Source organism: Melanotaenia boesemani, chromosome 14 (assembly GCF_017639745.1).
Source record: "Melanotaenia boesemani isolate fMelBoe1 chromosome 14, fMelBoe1.pri, whole genome shotgun sequence".
Lineage (NCBI taxonomy): Eukaryota > Metazoa > Chordata > Actinopteri > Atheriniformes > Melanotaeniidae > Melanotaenia > Melanotaenia boesemani.
The window spans coordinates 4,113,534-4,132,227 of NC_055695.1; the positions used below are offsets into that span (position 1 = coordinate 4,113,534).

An 18,694-nucleotide genomic window follows, 5' to 3' on the forward strand; every position below is an offset into this window, starting at 1 on the left:
CTACAAGATTATGATTCCAGGTGAGCTTATTGCTCAAATTTATCAGATTTCTGCAGACAAAGAATGGCTCTGATCATATTTAATACAGTCTCTTCAGGTATAATACCTGTTCAGTGAACTCAGAGACTCTGATTAATGTCCAGTAAATGTTGTCTTCCTGCTTCAGGCTGTCCAACAGTTTGGGACAACATTCGGTGCTGGAATCGAGCTGAAGTGGGGCAGGTTGTGAGCATCTCGTGTGCCAATGTCTCCCAGCTGTTCGCTAATAATCAAGGTAAAACACTTTCTTCACAAATCAGCTGCAACATGAAGTTTACCGAAACAGCAGCGATTTATAACCTTCACTTAAATGAGATGAAAATTAACTTTGTATTTATTTATTCATTTAAAATGTAAACTTCAGGGTGCATTTGTAATAATGTGCATATAGTTTTCAGTGCTCTTATGATGCAAGTGTAATATTATGTGTTGTGATGTTCTGCTTTCAGAAAACTGATACTCTGAAATATATTTTTGCATTTCACATTTGCTCTTTTTATTTTGGGAGCTGCAGAAACGCTCACATCAGCGCCGTGTGAGGCAGTGCAGAGAAGTGATTAATAATCCTGCCAACAGTCAAGCTGATCCTCTTTTTAGCTTGTGCTTGAACTGTTTCTATCTTTGCTGTGTTCAATCAGTGCTTTGTCTTAAGGCCATGCAGACTTTTAACTGTAAATCGAAGCTTTTGCACGTTTGATTTCTTGTTTTCTTAGAAGCCAAAAAGGCAGATTTAGCTTCTACATCATAGGCATTGTTCTACGTGCAGTGTCTGACCAACTGTTTACATGACCCTCCCACCCTGTCCTCTCCAGACCCCTGTCTCATCCAGCTGTCCAGTCTAAAGAAAACAAAATGTACTCACAATCTTATGCAATATCAAACAAATGACAGACAGATGCAAACACGGCTGTGGTGAAGAAGAAAATCCATTCCAGGGAATTTGGGGATTGAACAATGACAGAAAAATCTGTGTGCTGCCACAAACAGACTCTGGAGAAATGCTGAGTAAGACAAGGTAGTCCCTACCTTTCTAGACACACACAAAATGATAACATTCAAAAAGTAAAATAAATAAATAAATAAAATCTAAATCCATGTTAATGTTAATCCAGTGATAATCCACATAAAATCTCCATATAGTCCCCCAGTAGTTGGATTCACAGAATATTTTCAGAGTACATTTTCTGCTTGGATATCTTTTCGAACACAATCACAGGTCAATAACTGCAGCGGCTTAAATCTGCAGATGTTGTTTCTAAAGCTTCAGCGTGGAGTAAAAGGGGTGGCCAAGACAACAATCAGACATTCTTAAAACTATTAAATCAGCTCATTTTGGCCATTGTTGCTTGGACAGAGACATCCAGTAGAAACAACTGGCTTCTGATGTACGTTTTTACAATCCATCGGTGTCACTATGTGTCAGTGTCACAATGAATTTTCTTCTCTAATAGCGACTGGGGAACAAAAATAGCTTAATTACTTTCACCAAGGCAGAGGTCATGTATGTGGCCGTGCTGACTTGTCTGTTAGCAACATAACTCAAAAGGTATGGACGGATTTTGACAAAACTTTCAGGAAATCTCATAAATGGAATAAGGAACAAATGATTAAATTTGTGGGTGATCTGGATCAACGCCTGGATCCAGCAATTTTTGTGAGGATTCGTTGCTATGGGGATAATTTTGCCATTAGAGCTGCTAACTATAAAATAATGCCTACAATCTTTGTCAAAAGAAAAAAATTGACAAAGGTTTGATGGAGGTCTGTGCTGTCTGAGTGCTTGTAGTTTCTTTAAATTTTTCTTCCAGTTCTCTTGTAGTCTTTTAAAGTGATCTAAAACAATAATTCTCCAGGATTTTTGAAAGCTGTTCAAAGTTTTTCTTTGTACCTTTTTCAGCATTTTCAAATAGAAAAGTGTTTTTTGTTGTTGTTTGTTAAAGTTACAGTGTATTAAATTTTATTGACAACTAGTGGTAATGATGGTCATAGCAATGATTTCAAATGCCAGCCACAGTTGTGAGTGGGTGTTATGACCCCCTTTTTGTCCAGGGGATAAGGGTCACTAACAAAACCGGACGTCCTCAAAATGGTATAAAATAAAGTATTTATTCAACACAAATTCCTATAAACAAAAGTACAAATACCAGGTTCTACTAAACAAAAGGAATTCCTATAAACAAAAATATACCATGTCTGGCTATAAAACCAACATAAAGTGTCCTTTCTCAGGTTAACAATAATATGCAAAACAAACAAATACTAATAACTAATAACTCCTCCTGTTGAGGGTACTATCTAAGGTTAACAATGCAAACCAAAATACAAAGCACCTATAAACCAAATATTCGATTATCCAAATGTCAAAGCACAAACTGAAAATCACAGATAGTCTTTTCTTTAAACCAAGAATCTGTCAAAAGGAAAAAGCTCTTACAAACACTACAGCCAGTACAAACCCACATGGGGATAACACACAGAATAGTCTTTAGCCAAGCCCCTCCGCCCCTTCCAGGAAGTCCCAGCGCGGCCGTTGACCAATCCCGGCAGGGAAGAGGGGAGGAGAAGAGCAGCACCTGGTGGAGATCATCATCTTCTCAGCGAGGCACAGCTGCATCCACTTTCCATCATGCTGACAGGCTCCATCACCAGACTGACAGGCCAGGGGCCTTAACACCCCCTCCCTTAAGACTTGGACTCCATCGTCCGAGTCAACACCCTTCTTTCAGGAAGGAAACACAATATTTCCATTACACCATCAGTTTATACACAGATCACACAGTGTGTACAAATCATATTTTCTCTTTTTTTTTTCTTTTTTGAAACACGGGATAAGGCATCCGCAATCAGATTGTCCACCCCCTTCTTATGCTGTATTTTAAGATTGTATTCCTGCACTATGAGCGCCCACTGCATCAGTCTCTGGTTGTTATTGTACATCCTGGCGAGGAACGTCAAGGGGTTGTGGTCTGTATAGACTAAAACGGGTACAGGCGAGGATCCCACATACACCTCAAAGTGCTGGAGCGCCAACAGAAGCAACAGAGTTTCCTTTTCGATGGTGGAGTAGTGCACTTGGTGCCGGCTGAACTTCCTAGAGAAATAACAGATGGGGTGATCAATTCCATCCGCTCCGGTCTGCAGAAACACAGCGCCAGCCCCGATCATGCTGGCATCTATCTCCAGCTTAAAAGGTTTTGCCATGTCGGGGGCCGCTAACACTGGCGTATGTCTGAGGAGGGCTTTCACACTGTCAAAAGCGTGTTGGCAGTCTGGGGTCCACTGGAAAGCCTGTTTAGGACTCAACAGGGTAGTTAAGAGATTAACAACTGTGGCAAAGTTCCTACAAAAGTTTCTATAATAACCCGCCATGCCCAAAAATCGCCGCAGTGCCTTTCGGTTTTCGGGGACTGGAAAATGAGAGATGGCTTCCACTTTAGCCTCTAAAAGACGCACTTCTCCTTGTCCCACCTGTCGGCCTAAATACGTAACAGTCGCCTGCCCAAACTCACACTTTGCCAGGTTCAGCATCAGTGATGCGTCAGCCAAACGAGAAACCACGGCGTCCAGAACGGTCATGTGTTCCTCCCACGTCTGAGTGTACACCACAACGTCGTCCAGGTATGCCGTGCAGTTCGGAACATCCAAGAACAGAGTGTTTACGAAACGCTGAAAGGTGGCAGGGGCGTTACATAATCCAAACGGCATGACTGTATATTCTAAGAAACGATCTGGGGTAACGAATGCAGAGATTACAGAAGCACGTTCTGTAAGCGGAACTTGCCAATAGCCTTTTAATAAATCTAATTTTGTAACGAACCGGGCGGCACCTATGGTGTCTACACAATCATCCACCCGGGGTATTGGATAGGCATCATTCACGGTAACAGAATTGACTTTTCTATAGTCTGTAATGAAACGTGGAGATCCATCCGGCTTAGCCTCTACCAAGCATGGAGAACTCCATGGACTTTTGCTGGGCCTTGCAAAGCCGTGTTCTAACAGATAATCTGTTTCTGAGTTCATCATTTTACATTTTACAGGATTACACCGATAAGGGTGCTGCTTAATGGGACGACTGTCTGTGACCTCTATGTCGTGGCTGATAACATTAGTGCGCGTTGGGACATCCTTAAACAGAACGCGGAATTTCTTGACGAGCGTGAGAAGATCTAACCGCTGTTTATTAGAAAGATGCTGTAATGCATCCGGAAGCGCAGTCAACATTTCGGTGTTTGATAACCGGGGCGCTATCCTAGTCTCAACCGTGCCCCCTGAATCACGCTCAACTGGGTTGTGGGATTGCGCAATAACTACACCGCACGGCACCGAGCGCAATCCTGCAGGTGGAGGTGGCGCAGGGTGTGAGGTCTCGGTTGATGCCCCCGAGTCGAGTGACACATAAGCCTTAAGAAGGTTCACATGGCACACGCTCGTCTTACGACGGCGGTCAGGAGTGGCAGTGACATAATTTGTTTCATTCAAGTGCTGCTTAACCATGTAGGGTCCCGAAAACTTTGCTTCTAATGTTGTCCCCGTCACTGGAAGCAAGACCAACACTTGATCTCCCTCCTGGAACTGACGAACTGTTGCTTTGTTATCATAACTCTGTACCGTCTTTAGTGATGCAGTAGCAAACTCACGTGTGCGTCTTAACCACTCCCTGAACTTAATCACTGAATCAGAGATGTTTTCTCTGGGGGACATCAGAGTTTCGAGTAGCTTCTCTTTCAGTATCTTTAAAGGCCCTCGTAGCTCATACCCGAAAATGAGCTCTGCGGGGCTGAAACCTAATGACTCTTGTTGAGCTTCTCGAGCCGCAAACAGGAGAAACGGGATTCCTTCATCCCAGTTATTTCCCTCTATCTGACAATACTTCCTAAGCATGGATTTTACGGTCTGATGCCATCTTTCGAGTGCTCCCTGACTTTTTGGATGATAGGCGGTGGAAGTCACGTGCTGAATGTTTAGGTCCCCTAGAACCTGTTTAAACATGCGTGACATGAAATTACTTCCTTGGTCTGTCTGGATGAGGCGTGGTAATGCGAAGACAGAGAAGAATTTTAGTAAAGCTGCCGTTACTGCTCGTGACGTTATCCGGCGCAACGGGATGGCTTCTGGATAACGTGTAGCGGAGCACATTAGTGTCAGGAGGAACACATTCCCTAATCTGGTTCGGGGTAATGGGCCTACACAGTCCATAATCAAATGTTCAAACGGGTCAGACACAGCGGGGATTGGATGCAGAGGAGCACGGGGAATTTTCTGGTTCGGTTTACCAACTATTTGGCAGATGTGGCAGCAGCGGATATGTTTAACCATGTCTGCTTTCAAACTGGGCCAGTAAAAGTGGTTTAATATTCTTCTATAGGTTTTGTTTACCCCTAGATGACCCGACCAGTGGTCATCGTGAGCCAACTGCATAACCTGCAGACGGAACGGAGCCAGCATCACCACCTGTTTCACCACATTCCAGTCTACCCCTGGAACCACAGCTGGACACCACTGTCGCATCAACACCCCATCTTGCACATAAAATGCTCGGTCACTAGTCGACAGTCTGTCAGCACTCACCACTTCCTTAAAGCACTGGCGTAGCGTAGGATCCTCTGCCTGCGCCGCACACAGTCGCTCGTGGTTGATTGACAGACGGGGAGGAGCTGAGGAAGGCGGAACCGTCTGAGCTTTTACGTCAGGCGCTTCCACCATCCCAGCCTTTCTCTCCTGTAGTGCCTCACTTTTCCCATCTGAAAAGGGAGAGAACAGAATACTGTCAGACAGTTCAATCTCATCATTCTCTAAATGTCTTTTGTTGGCCTGAGCACGGGTTACCACACACGCCTCCTTGACGTTACCCTTTTCCGGATGATCTAGCACTTCTGCGAAAAAGGAAGCGTGGCTGCCAAAATAAGAGACTGGGAAGCCCATGTGTCTTTCAATACCTGTATGGTTTTTCCTTCTTGCGAGCAGCCAGGAACCGACACTGTTCCGGTCATCACAAATGGCTGAAAACAGGGATCGAGGGTGTGACTAACCTGTTTTGCGTCCCGTTCACCGTGAATGAGTCCCATATCCTTTTTATGGGGGGAAGAGTGAGGGCTTTTCATTTTAAGCCGTCGACATTGTGCGATTAAATGTCCCGGCTTACGGCAATAAAAGCACACCCTGTCTTCCCCTGTTCGAGTCTTTACAGATCTCTGTACTTCTGTTTTTATATTTCTCACAATGGGCTGATATGCTGTTTTGTGCGGTAATTCATACTCGTCAGCTAACACCGCTGCAGACGCCAAAACAGTCACTTTCTGCTCATTTAAATGAACCACCAGGCGTTCGGGTAGTTGCTTTTTAAATTCCTCCAACAATATCAACTCCCGTAGCGCCTCAAAAGTAGTAACACCACACGAGGCACACCAGCGATCTAATTAATGCCTCTTTTCGCTGGCGAACTCTAAATAGGTTTGGCTAGACTCCTTCTTGTGCACCCGAAATTTTTGCCTGTAAGCTTCAGGCACAAGCTCATATGCTTTCAGTACAGTTGCTTTCACAGTTTCATACCTCTGGCTGTCTAACCTGAGCTTTCCCAGACAGTCTGCATTGTACGAGGAGGGACCAACAGTCCTGTGGCCACTGTAACGCCAGGGCGATACGCTCAATGGCTGGAAAGAAACTGTCTACTTCTGACTCCCGAAATGCTGGCACAAACAATATAGACTTAGATATATCAAAGGGGAAAGAAGACGTGGCAGAGCTCTGGGATCCAAACCAATTCCCAGGACTGTGCTTGGTGGCAGATGCGGCCTGAGCTTCCAGCTCCAGGCGACTCATACTGACGGCTTTGTCAGCTTCAATCTCCATCCTTCAGATGTCTAGCTGCATTTGCCGTTGTTGGGCTTTCTCTTGGGCTTCTAGCTGCAACCTGGCCAACCGGACCCTCACCCGGACGTCAGCCAGAGAGGCACTTGAGCCACTTTCAGAGAGGAGTGGATCAAACCCGGGCAAGGTGACAGGAGTCACGGGCCTGTGATCACCCCCAGCGTCCTCCTCCTCAGGAGTATCAGAGCCACTCTGATCCCCACTCTCAGGCTTGCAAGGCCCCGCCTCACCAGACGGACCCGCCATCACAGGCACAACCAGATCATGTCCGGCTATAAAACCAACATAAAGTGTCCTTTCTCAGGTTAACAATAATATACAAAACGAACGAATACTAATAACTAACTTAAACCTCCTCCTATTGAGGGTACTATCTAAGGTTAACAATGCAAACCAAAATACAAGGCACCTATAAACCAAATATTCGATTATCCAAATGTCAAAGCACAAACTGAAAATCACAGATAGTCTTTTCTTTAAACCAAGAATCTGTCAAAAGGAAAAAGCTCTTACAAACACTACAGCCAGTACAAACCCACACGGGGATAACACACAGAATAGTCTTTAGTCTTTCTTTCAGAAATACAGCCGTTTTCAACCTCAGGTGCAGAGGTGACTGCACTACAGGTAACATTGTCTTCTTCTATGGTCCCTTTAAGGTGTTACTTACCTCAAATGGTGCTCTAGCACCTCTCAAACAAAGCTGGTACTGCAGTTTTATAGCTTTACGTACAAAGTCGTTTGTCCATTAAAAGACACCGTAGTAAATATGGTGGCACAGACATACGCGGTCATATATGTGGACCCACGGCAAATGGCTCATTGAAAGGCTAAAACAACTGTTATTTTAGTAGAGACTACATACCAACAGAAACACAGTTTTTAATTATAGATTATATTTTTCTGTCACTGACCTTTGATTTTGTTACACACTGCTTCCTGATGCAACTTTATGCTAACTTATGTATCATTCAAGCATAAAAACAACTCCTTGTTCACATTTCTTTAGTTGCATCAGTGTTTAACAGCAAAGATCAGACAGTCTGACAGACAGAAAACAGGATTTCAGCTGCAATAAAGTGATTTCCAAAGAGCTGTTAGCTGGAAACTTGGCTTATCTCAGCATGGAGGCATAAATTGGACACATGGAGGACAAAAGAAGAAGAGTCAGGACTAGAAACTATCTACAGCAGATGAACTGGATCTGAAAGTCCAGAAGAAATAGGGACAAATCCAGCAAAGACCTGAACCAGGATCTGAGAGATGCATCTGGACCTTAAGTTGATTCATCTACTGTTGGCCGAAGCCTCACCAGAAATGGTCTACATAAAAATGTGGCTGTCAAGAAGCCGTTCTTAAGGAAGGGAAACAGGAAGAAAAGGCTGAGGTACGTCAGATGACACAAGGACTGGAATGAAAATCAGTGGCCACAGGTCTGATGGAGAGATGGATCCTCTCCAGAACCTGGACCTCAACAGGTCTGATAGAGGGATGGATCCTCCCCAGAACCTGGACCTCAACAGATCTGATGGAGGGATGGATCCTCCCCAGAACCTTGACCTCAACAGGTCTGATGGAGGGATGGATCCTCCCCAGAACCTGGACCTCAACAGGTCTGATAGAGGGATGGATCCTCCCCAGAACCTTGACCTCAACAGGTCTGATGGAGTTCATTACAAGTTTCACTTATGCAGGGTGTTTTTGTTGCATATTTGCAGTTTCAGTTTTCAGCATTCTCCTTTGTTAAAAGTTCTACCAGTTTTCAGTTTCAGGTATTCTGACTCAAATGCCCATTACTTCCTGTTCTTTTTTCTTCCAATTAAATAACTCCTTAGAAACTCACAGGGATTAATTAATCTGTTATGTTGCAGAACACTTCATAAATCATTTCCCATCATAGAGCTATTTTCTCATGTATCTGAAAACCATGAAATGAGCCTCATTCTTTCCATCATTTCTGCCATGGCTGATATTTTCTTATCCCTTAAAGAAATTCATTTGGATTGGAGGATTTTCAGAAAAAGTTTGCTGCTGTTTTTAAGTCTAGTTACCCAATGAGATTTAGACCCAAAGATTTGACTTGCAGTGATTGTTCTGGAGGTTTGTTGCTTCTCTGCAATAAATGCTAGTTCCTATCTCTGTTCAGTAGTTTATGTTATGCTTCATATTGTGTATTGTTCACCAGGATTAGGGGTGGAAGGTCAGACAGTTTGGGGAAAGTCGAAAGAAAGCTTTGTTTTAAACAAATAGTTGATTTTTGCTGACAAAATACCTCAAAGTCACAGTGGTTGAGAAGGTTCAGAGAACGTACAGTGTAGTATGTGGGTGCTGATATGATGTATTTGAATGTGAGCGACTCAGATGAAGAGAAGAGAAAAAAAAACATTAGGTTTTGAGTGAAAGTTAAGATAACAGTTTTTGTGGAGAGATCAGGAGGCGGAGGTTGCTGTTGATGACCTCATCTGTATTAGTGGATTCCTGAACCTCAGTGGATTTCCTCCTCCACAGACAGTCCAGATAAGTCCAACACTATGTGATGGATCCAGCCTCACCAATGGGACTGTGCATGTAGAGAAAATGATGAATTGGAAATCACAGAGTAAACTGAAGAGCCAGGAGCATGAGTAGGGAGGTAGCACTGCTTGTTAAGCATGGCAATATGAGCTTTAGCACCCTCCCCAGAGCCTTGGCCTTCAAACCTCCATTCACATTCGACCATTCACTGCAGCTGCAGGCCCTGCATGCTCTGCTGTACTGAGGCTAATGCGCCTGGATATCGGTAAATCCACCCACGACTCAAACCCCCTCACTTTGCTGCACTCAGCAGCTGGACATCATTTCACTTTACCAAACTGTGTCCTGAAAACATCGACTCACCTGGTGATCCTTTGTGTGTCACGACGTATGAAGAATCAGAGGCTGAGCTCCATCATGTTTACCTCCAGGCCACACCAGGAGGACGTAGCTGTAAATTCAGTTCATTCAGCATTTACAGCCTTCTGTCTGAGCTTCCTTAAGTTTCATACGTTTATTTATTTATTTATTATGTTTTTTTAAAAGAAATAAAACATGAAATTTCACTGCTTGTGTTTTTTATTTAATCTTGGATTCCCAGGCAGCCAGTCATGTAAAGCTTAACCAAAGCAGCTTAAGAAATAGCTGAAGAAATAAAAAATTTGAAATAACATTTTTTTCTGATAGAAGTACTGATAGTTTTCATTATTTACTTCTCTTTACTACAAAATACTTGCCAAAATAACTCGATTATCATTGTTCAATTAAGTTCTGAAAAAAGCTCTGAAGAAAGGTCAATAATTAATAAACTGTGGAGCAGAAACAGAGAAATATGCCTAAAAAAAACAAAACAAAAAAACAAACAGAATAAGCAGAGGTGTTCTCAGGTTGACGAGCTGTTCTCCAGTGGGAGTGGCAACATTTAGTGGAAATTTCTGGTTTAAAAAAACTAAAAAACAACAAAAAACTAAAGAACCTACTGAACTCCGAGCTTCGAAGTGTATTTAATTGATGCATTTTCACCTACATGTGGACATCTAGCAGATGCTTCTATCTAAACAGAAACAAGCTTCAATACAGCAAAGAAATCTTGGTAAAAGAACTGAGAAACACGGATTTATTAAGAAGGACAGAGTATACTTTTGTACAGACCGGAGGAGAAATTCTCTGAAATGGTGACTCATAAAGAGACTGAAGGTAGAAATAGGCTCCAGGAATGCAGGTTGAACAAGAGCATGACTAAGTTTGGATGTTTAACTGTTTGCAGTCCTTAGAAGTTCGACTGTATTCTGGACCATGTCCTGCTAGGAGATCTGATAGAAGCAAATTGTAGAAGTGAAGATGAGGGATGATTTCCAGGATGTGGGTGGTATATTGTTTTATATACAGTCTGACTTTTCTTTCACTGTAAAGTAAAAGAGACACAACCTGATCCTGACGTCAGTCATGACATGCAGGTTCCTTAAAACTTTGGTCAAGGATATGTGACCAATATGTGATTTCAATTTTGACATTGTGATGGATGCACGCACTAATGACCAATAGTTTAGTCCCAGACAGGTTTAGCTGAAGGTGGCATTCCTTCAACCATGTGGATATCTCTGAGAAATTATTTGCTCTGGGACTAAATAATTTCCCAGCTTGTGCAGAACTTAATGACAAGCTGTTCTCAAGCAACTTGTCATTACGTTCTGCACAAGTCTCATAGGGTGCATTCACACTGGCGCGGTTTGGTCCGCTTACCTGTAGAGTGTGATCCGTTTGGACTATGGTGTGAACCAAGAAAGCGATAAACGGGGGTCTCAATCCACTTGCAAGTGAACTCTGACAGTGTGAAAGCAAATGGACCATCCAGCAGACCAAAGAGAGGAAACCATGTATGATACAATAACATGTTGAATATCTGGCTGCATCTCCCGCTGCTCATACTGGACTGATTCTGGTGAAAACTGCTTCAGATTTGAACACCACAGCAATAACCAAAACTCCAAGACTGAATCTTTTTTGTTTTGTTAATCTACTGTTTACTTGCGGTGAACCATATTTGGTCCTGGTCAGTCAATGAGCTGGATTTTCTTGTTGGGCAGGGGTTGTTTTGGGAAATATCTCGAGCAGAGATGTTGTCCAGCAAAGGTGTTGTCCAGACAGTTTGGTCCACTGGAGTAAAAGTGCTGTGTGAAACCAAACCAGACCAAGGTGTGAAAACATTTGGACTTCCCTGCCCAATTGAACCGAGTCCCCCGGACTATCCTAGTGTGAATACACCTTTAATAATCCATTGATTTTAGTCTGGTGTGTTGCAGCAGGTGAACATCTGGTCCAAGAGGTCTGGAGCTGGTGATCTCTGGTGTATGGGATGTGACTCTGCAAACAGCTACTACAAGGAGTACTGACATTTTATCAAAGAAAAGGTGTATCTACTGAATGAGATGCATCATGTGTCCTTAACGGGGCCAGCTGTTTCCATGGTAGCAGATTGAGGTCCTCAGATGTGTCATTCATTTTCAAACTCTTCTCTGTCTACGTCTCTGAAATACTCATTTATTTCCCAGGTTATGTTTATAGGAACTGCACCAAGGAAGGATGGTCCGAGGTCTACCCATCCTATGAGGATGCCTGTGAGTTTGCAGAGGATGAAGAGGCAGAGCCAGAGGTAGAAGTTTTAGCAGATTATTTCTGTGTGGGTTTCTCATTTAGCTCAAATTATCGTGTGTCCCTGGATATATTCACTATCACAAGCCTCTGGAGTTCGAATTTAAATTTTTGTGTGTTGTCATAAAGGACTATTTTGTGAACATGTTAATATTTCCCTGTATCCCTCCGTGAGACAACTTATTGCCAACTGATGATCAGTGGGGACTGTAGACTGGCTTGCATGCAGCATGCAGTTAGAGATTTAATTGCTAGGCTTTCAACTCCAGCCCTTATTACAGTCATGAAAAGACATGCTATAAATGACAGGTTTTATTTAAAGCGAACGGCAAAAGATGATTGACAGCTCTCAGAATCGACCTGAGCCCTTCAAAACTGCTGCAAAGGTATTAGTCATTTGTTGAAACACAGAAAATCTTGGATGTTTCTGTTGTCATCAACACTGATGATAAACGAACACTGAAGCTCCCCTTTATCAAGATGTTTTGTTTGATACTGACAGAATATTAGTAGGATTTAACTGGGATTCGTATCACATTACCATAAAGAAGGTTTTATGAGCTGTCAAAGCCCACCTTGCAAGTACCGGTTTGTATTTATTTTTCCTTCAGACCTGTCTTAATTCTTGGAGTCATAGCTCCAACAAGGTGTTAGAAACCTTCCTCAGAGGTTTTCATATTGACATGACAGCATCATACAGTTGCTGCAGGTTTGTCGGCTGCATCCATGATGAGAATCTCCCGTTCCACCACATCCCAAAGCTGCTCTGTTCTTAGCTGACAGGAGGAACCGGTGTGGTCTTCTGCTGCTGTAGCCCATCTGCTTCAAGGTTGGACGTGGTGTGTGTTCAGAGATGCTGTTCTGCAGACTTTGGTTGGAACCAGTGCTAATTGGACTTCCTGTTGTCTTTCTATCATCTCCAACCAGTCTGCCCATTCTCGTCTGACCTCTGACATCAACCAAACATTGTGGTTCAGACAACTGCTGCTCAGTGGATATTTTCTCTTCTTCAGACCATTCTCTGGAAACACTAGAGATGGTTGTGTGTGAAAATCCCAGTAAATACTCAGACCAGCAACCATGCCACGTTCAAAGTCACTTAAATCTCCTTTCTTCCTCATTCTGATGCTCAGTTTGAATTTCAGCAAGTCGTCTTCACCATGTCTACATGACTAGATATATTGAGTTGCTGCCATGTGATTGGCTTGTTATGTATTTGTGTTACAGGAAGTAGAACTCCTATAAGTGACCGGTGAGTGTATAAAAATATTGAGACTTTAAATAGGAGTAAGGTTTCCACTATATCCTGCTTTAAAGTCTACAAATATGTTATTCTTTTAGTTTTCTTTTTCGTTACGTGACCATTTTAATGGTCTTTTGTTGTTCAAAGAACAGATTGTTTTTCATTTAAATGTCTGAGCTCAGAAATAAATAAAACGTTAAATCAGTGCGTGATATTGTCTCATATTGCTGGCTCCTGAAGTGAATTCAGTGTCAATTTCCCAGCTGTCTCTTGTTTGGTTTCTATGTTTCCGCTGATTGTTGGAACATTTAAGCTTAAAAAGTCTGTGTCTTGTTCGTGAAACTGCCACAGTTGATTTCTGCCATGGGCCTCCTTAGTGAAATCCAGCCAAACTAATTACAAATAAACACATTTTGCATGAAAACAAATCCCAATCAGTTCAAGTGAAGCAACTTCGTTGTTCCCAGAACAGCCCTCAGCAATAAAAAAGAAGAGTTCAGTTTCTAATTACTTGCTCAACACTAAATACTTGGTTTAAAAGTTGTTTCTGAGCAGTTTCTCATTTTGTTCTTTTTTTAGACAACATATTTCTCCAACTTCAAACATGTGTACACTGCTGGCTACTCCACCTCCCTCGTCTCTCTTATATCGGCCATTTTTGTCTTCACTGTCTTCAGGTAATGCTCCGAGTTTCAGGTTGACTCATTGCTGTGAATTTGGAAATTTTCTTAAATCTGTAAGTTTTCTCCTGCAGGAAGTTTCACTGCACCAGAAACTACATCCACATCAACTTGTTCTTCTCCTTCATCCTGAGAGCGAGTGCAGTTTTCATCAAAGACGCTGTTCTTTTCTCTGATGAAAACCTGGACCACTGCTTCATGTCCACAGTGAGTGTGCAGCCCTTCAGCTCCATCAGCATTTCCATATTTACCCCAGCAGGACTCACAGCCTCTATTTTAGTAAAAAAAAAAAAAAAAAAAGAAAAAATGTGGCACAGTTCCACATTCATGCAGAAATCTAACAAGGTAAAAGTAAAAAGATAAGTTAAAGATAAAACATTAGTTGGAGGGAAGAGCTATAAGGTTTGTACAAATAGTCAGAGTTTCCTGTGTTCTTGTTATTTTTGAGAGAACTCAGAAAAGCTTATCATAGAGAGCAGGAAGGATTGGGATGCAGGGAAGGGCTGACGGTGTTTCTCTTCCTACTTTTCTGCTGATGAAGCTGTGCTGAGGGTAGGTTGTGCGTCTATAAGGGATCAGCATCGGTGCTCTCTGTGACTCATTTAGAGAGGACGTGAGGCAGACAGAGCTGGTGATCAGAGGACAGAAAGCTCTTCTGCTCCGTCACAAAAAAATCCCACAATACTTTAGAGAAAGAGACAGTGGTGATAAATGAACGAGGAGATGGCAGTCAGTAAACATTCAGTTATAAATTTGAAATCAGAAATTAAATTCTGAGTTTGTCACAACTCACAGGAAATGTGTTTTAATAATCGAGCCAAACACAAATGATTAAAACTATTTGCAGCATCTCTGTATTTTTCTTTAATTAAGTGGAGAGATTCTGTAATGGTTATAGATAATAGAGTAGAAATAAATTTAAAATCAAGAATATTTTAAATGCAGTCTACTAATGGGAATACTAAACAATGCAAAAAAACTATCCAGCATTAGTTCAGTCAAACAGCTGGCAGAATACAAACCGGTAGGGATAACATGAGGAGGCACCAAAAGACAACAAAAACTGGAGGTGACAACTAAACAGAACATCGGCGTGTTTAGTAACCGAAACCAGGTTTAAACCCAGCAGAAGTCAAATTTAAATCAAATTAACAATGGCTCACGTTTATACAGGAAGTACTGCAAACTAGGGCACAGAAGAAAACATAGTCTCCCAATACTAGAATACACTAACCTGAAACTCAACAAACCTTAGGTCTCTTTCCTGAAGCTAAATTGCAGTCCATGGTAGGCATGTCCTGCCAGCGATGCAGCACAAGATGTTGGTACAGTGTGAGGGTGGATGCAGGAAGTGAGACCATTTATTCTGCATCAGTAGCAGCGGTTTATCTAATTCCAGGTCTCTGACTATGTTTACATAGACAGCAATATTCTGATCTTAACTAGATTAAGACTTCACTCTGAAACAGAAACTATTACATAAAAATCTATTAGTATTTTGATCTAAGATGCAAATATACACTTTAACTGTGCTATTAAAAAGTGCTGCAGAATGCTGTGACACATGCTGTTTTATGGTGCATGCCCTAGTGTTGCATTCAATAACAACAGGAAACTCAGATTGGAAATATCTTAATTGGAAACTTAATTAATGATTGACAGCCCTGAAGTCTGCATTGACATCGTTGTTTGTTTTGTTTTCGTTTGTCTGGTAGACATCCTGTAAATCAGCCGTGGCCTTCTTTCAGTTCAGTATCCTGGCTAATTACTTCTGGCTGCTGGTGGAAGGAATGTACCTGCAAACGCTGCTCGCGCTCACGTTTGTCTTTCAGAAGAAATACTTCTGGTGGTACATACTCATCGGCTGGGGTTGGTGCTTTTATTCATTATGATCTCTTTTTAATTTATCTCAATGGCTATTATTTATTCATACCAATGTCTTATTAGAGCTCCACTGTGACTCTTTCCTAATGACCAGGTTACTGTGTTTTTTCCTCCCAGGTCTCCCAACCACAATCATATTGGTCTGGATCCTCACTAGAAACTTCTATGATAACACGGGGTGAGCTTCTGCTGAAAAATCCAAGAAAAAGACCAAATAAACACAACGAAATAGTGAAAATGAATCAGAATACACACTGAAGCATCCTGTGAATTTATGTAGCAACGCATTACGTCACCCAATAGAGGAGCCATAGAAGGAAAGCACGTCATTTCTTCCCTTTATTTTATAATTATGGTGCTAAACCATCCAGTTTTGTTCATTACTGACTAAACACAGTTAAAACAAAATAAAGAAGGGTTAATAATTTTTTCAGCAGTGGGAAAACCCCTCAAAGTTTGCACTTTATTTCCAGATATCGACTCATGGGGTCAAAACAACTTGTTGGGGGCAATTAATGTAAATAGTTTGGCCTTTCTTACAGGAAATATTTCATAGGTGTTTAGGTGGGGAAGGCCATCGAACACAGATGCAGTCTCAGGAGACTGGCTAATGAAGTTCAATAAACTTTATTAAACAAAACAAAGGCTGCCGCAATTCCTCAAATGCAAATAGACTAAGCAGTGTGTGGCATGAGAGAAACAGACCATGATGTGAGGGGAATAACAACTGAAATGAAAACAAGGATCTGACAAAGGACTAGTGAAAGTCTCTGACTATATACTGAGGAAGGTAACGCATAACCAAGGGCAGGTGTGGAAGTTAACTCAATACAGGTGTGTGGGTGCAGACCTGCTGGGACGAACAGACAGTCAAACATGTATACAAAACTTAAAAAACAAAAGCAATACAATTATTTAAATCATGGAAATCAGTACATGAAGAGACAAGAACCAAACTATAATTAAGCCCACATACCATATCAAAATATGCTTATAAATGGAACAGCTGGGAACAGAATCTGAAGATGGAAACTTGTCGCAGTTGATCCTCCTGCCACCTAAAAAATACTAGAAGCACCCAGAGAGCACAAACCTCCACAAGCCATTGACATTTTTTCTGCTAATATGGACATTATCTGTTGAGTTAGAAGCTGTAATTGCAAAATTATTCCTATCTACCCATAATAAAGAATCCTTTAAAAAAGTTCCAGAGCCCAGGAGGTGATCCCAATCGCCCCCAAAATCTAATCACTTTTTCCTTATTCCATGTATGAGATTTCCTAAAAATGTCATTAAAATCCATCTGTAACTCTTTGAAATATAAAAACAGATAAAGATATAACAGACGGACAAACCGACACCTGCAAAAACATGACCTCCGCCTTGGTAGAGGTAAGTGATAGAATAAACCATAAAATGGGTCACTTACAGGCTGCACACTTACATTTAGCTGGGAATTTAAATAAGAGTAACTAAACGTGTGAAACAAATGCAACAGTTTTAGTTAGCTATCAGTTAGCTTAACTTAGTTTAAAAACAGTGCTAGCTATTGTAGCTTCTCTCATTTTTAGCAAATTGCACTTTTAAAACCTTCTATTTATGAAATAACATAATACAGAATGACATAAAAACTACATGTGGAGAATGATTCAGAGATTTTTTGGGGGGTTTTCGTTTATTTATTTATTTTTGGCTTAGGGAAACATGGTACAAATACAAACACCTAGCAAGAAAAATCTTTCTTTAGATGTAAAGTTGTTCTTCTATTTGCTCTTCTATTTATGAAATAACATAATACAGAATGACATAAAAACTACATGTGGAGAATGATTCAGAGATTTTTTGGGGGGTTTTCGTTTATTTATTTATTTTTGGCTTAGGGAAACATGGTACAAATACAAACACCTAGCAAGAAAAATCTTTCTTTAGATGTAAAGTTGTTCCTTTAAAGGTTTATACTTAAAAAAAATAATATATATATATATGAGGCAATGTTGAAGATATGTTTTGTGAGCTACTTGTCTTCCTACTTGCAGAAATAAATCAGAGGGGATGTAAATTACTGGTTTGCTAGCTGATAGCCATCAATGTTAGCAGTTCTACCGTCTAACGGAAGTATAAGAAAAAAACAATCACACTTTACAGTACAAAATGTGTTGTCTAAATCACAATTTTTCATTATATTGGATACATTTACCCAGTAACTACAGAAATCTCTTAAAAAAACATCGTATTTCGTGCATTTTCTTTGTGAGAGTTTCGCCTACTTCCTGTGAAGAAGTTACAACTAAAGCTAGATCAAACACACTCCCATTGCTTGACTTTTTATCTTTTAAAGAAATTCAATGTAAAACCTTTAGAATTTGAACTTTCTTTTCATTGAATTGATTGATTTTTGCTCTTTGTTGCTTCTTTGTTGCTACTTTTTAATGCTTTCTTTGCACCGTAGGCTAATACTGTTTTACGTAAAGCACTTATTGTCTTGAACATTAAATGTGCTACACAAATAAACTTGCCTTGCCTCGAATGTCCATTTTTCTGGTATTTTGATGCATTATTAAGAGAATAAACTTGGCTTTTGCAAACACATAAAGCAACTTGTTTGTATTTTCCCTCAAATCTCAACATTTCATCTGAAATAAAAAGATCTGAAATTTAGTCTGAAACACTTGTGAATCTCGTGGTAACAAGTTTTTCAAATTTTTCTGTTGCAGGTCAATCTTTACTATTTTACTTTTCACATCTGCTTCTTATTGAAACATGTTTTGATATAATTTACATTTTATTTCAGCATATTGCCTTTTCTCACGTT

The 18,694-nt window shown here is 41.1% G+C and overlaps 1 protein-coding gene across 1 annotated transcript in view; it reads left to right on the plus strand.

Moving 5' to 3' along the window:
• The window catches only part of ghrhrb (growth hormone releasing hormone receptor b), a 61,119-nt gene that overhangs the window by 39,572 nt on the left and 2,853 nt on the right, over window positions 1–18,694 (plus strand). Inside the window, exons 3-8 of the mRNA XM_042005641.1 lie at window positions 167–274; window positions 11,976–12,076; window positions 13,898–13,995; window positions 14,073–14,205; window positions 15,714–15,867; window positions 16,000–16,060. Coding sequence (XP_041861575.1) covers window positions 167–274; window positions 11,976–12,076; window positions 13,898–13,995; window positions 14,073–14,205; window positions 15,714–15,867; window positions 16,000–16,060 — 655 coding nt within the window. The remainder of the gene's footprint in view (window positions 1–166; window positions 275–11,975; window positions 12,077–13,897; window positions 13,996–14,072; window positions 14,206–15,713; window positions 15,868–15,999; window positions 16,061–18,694) is intronic.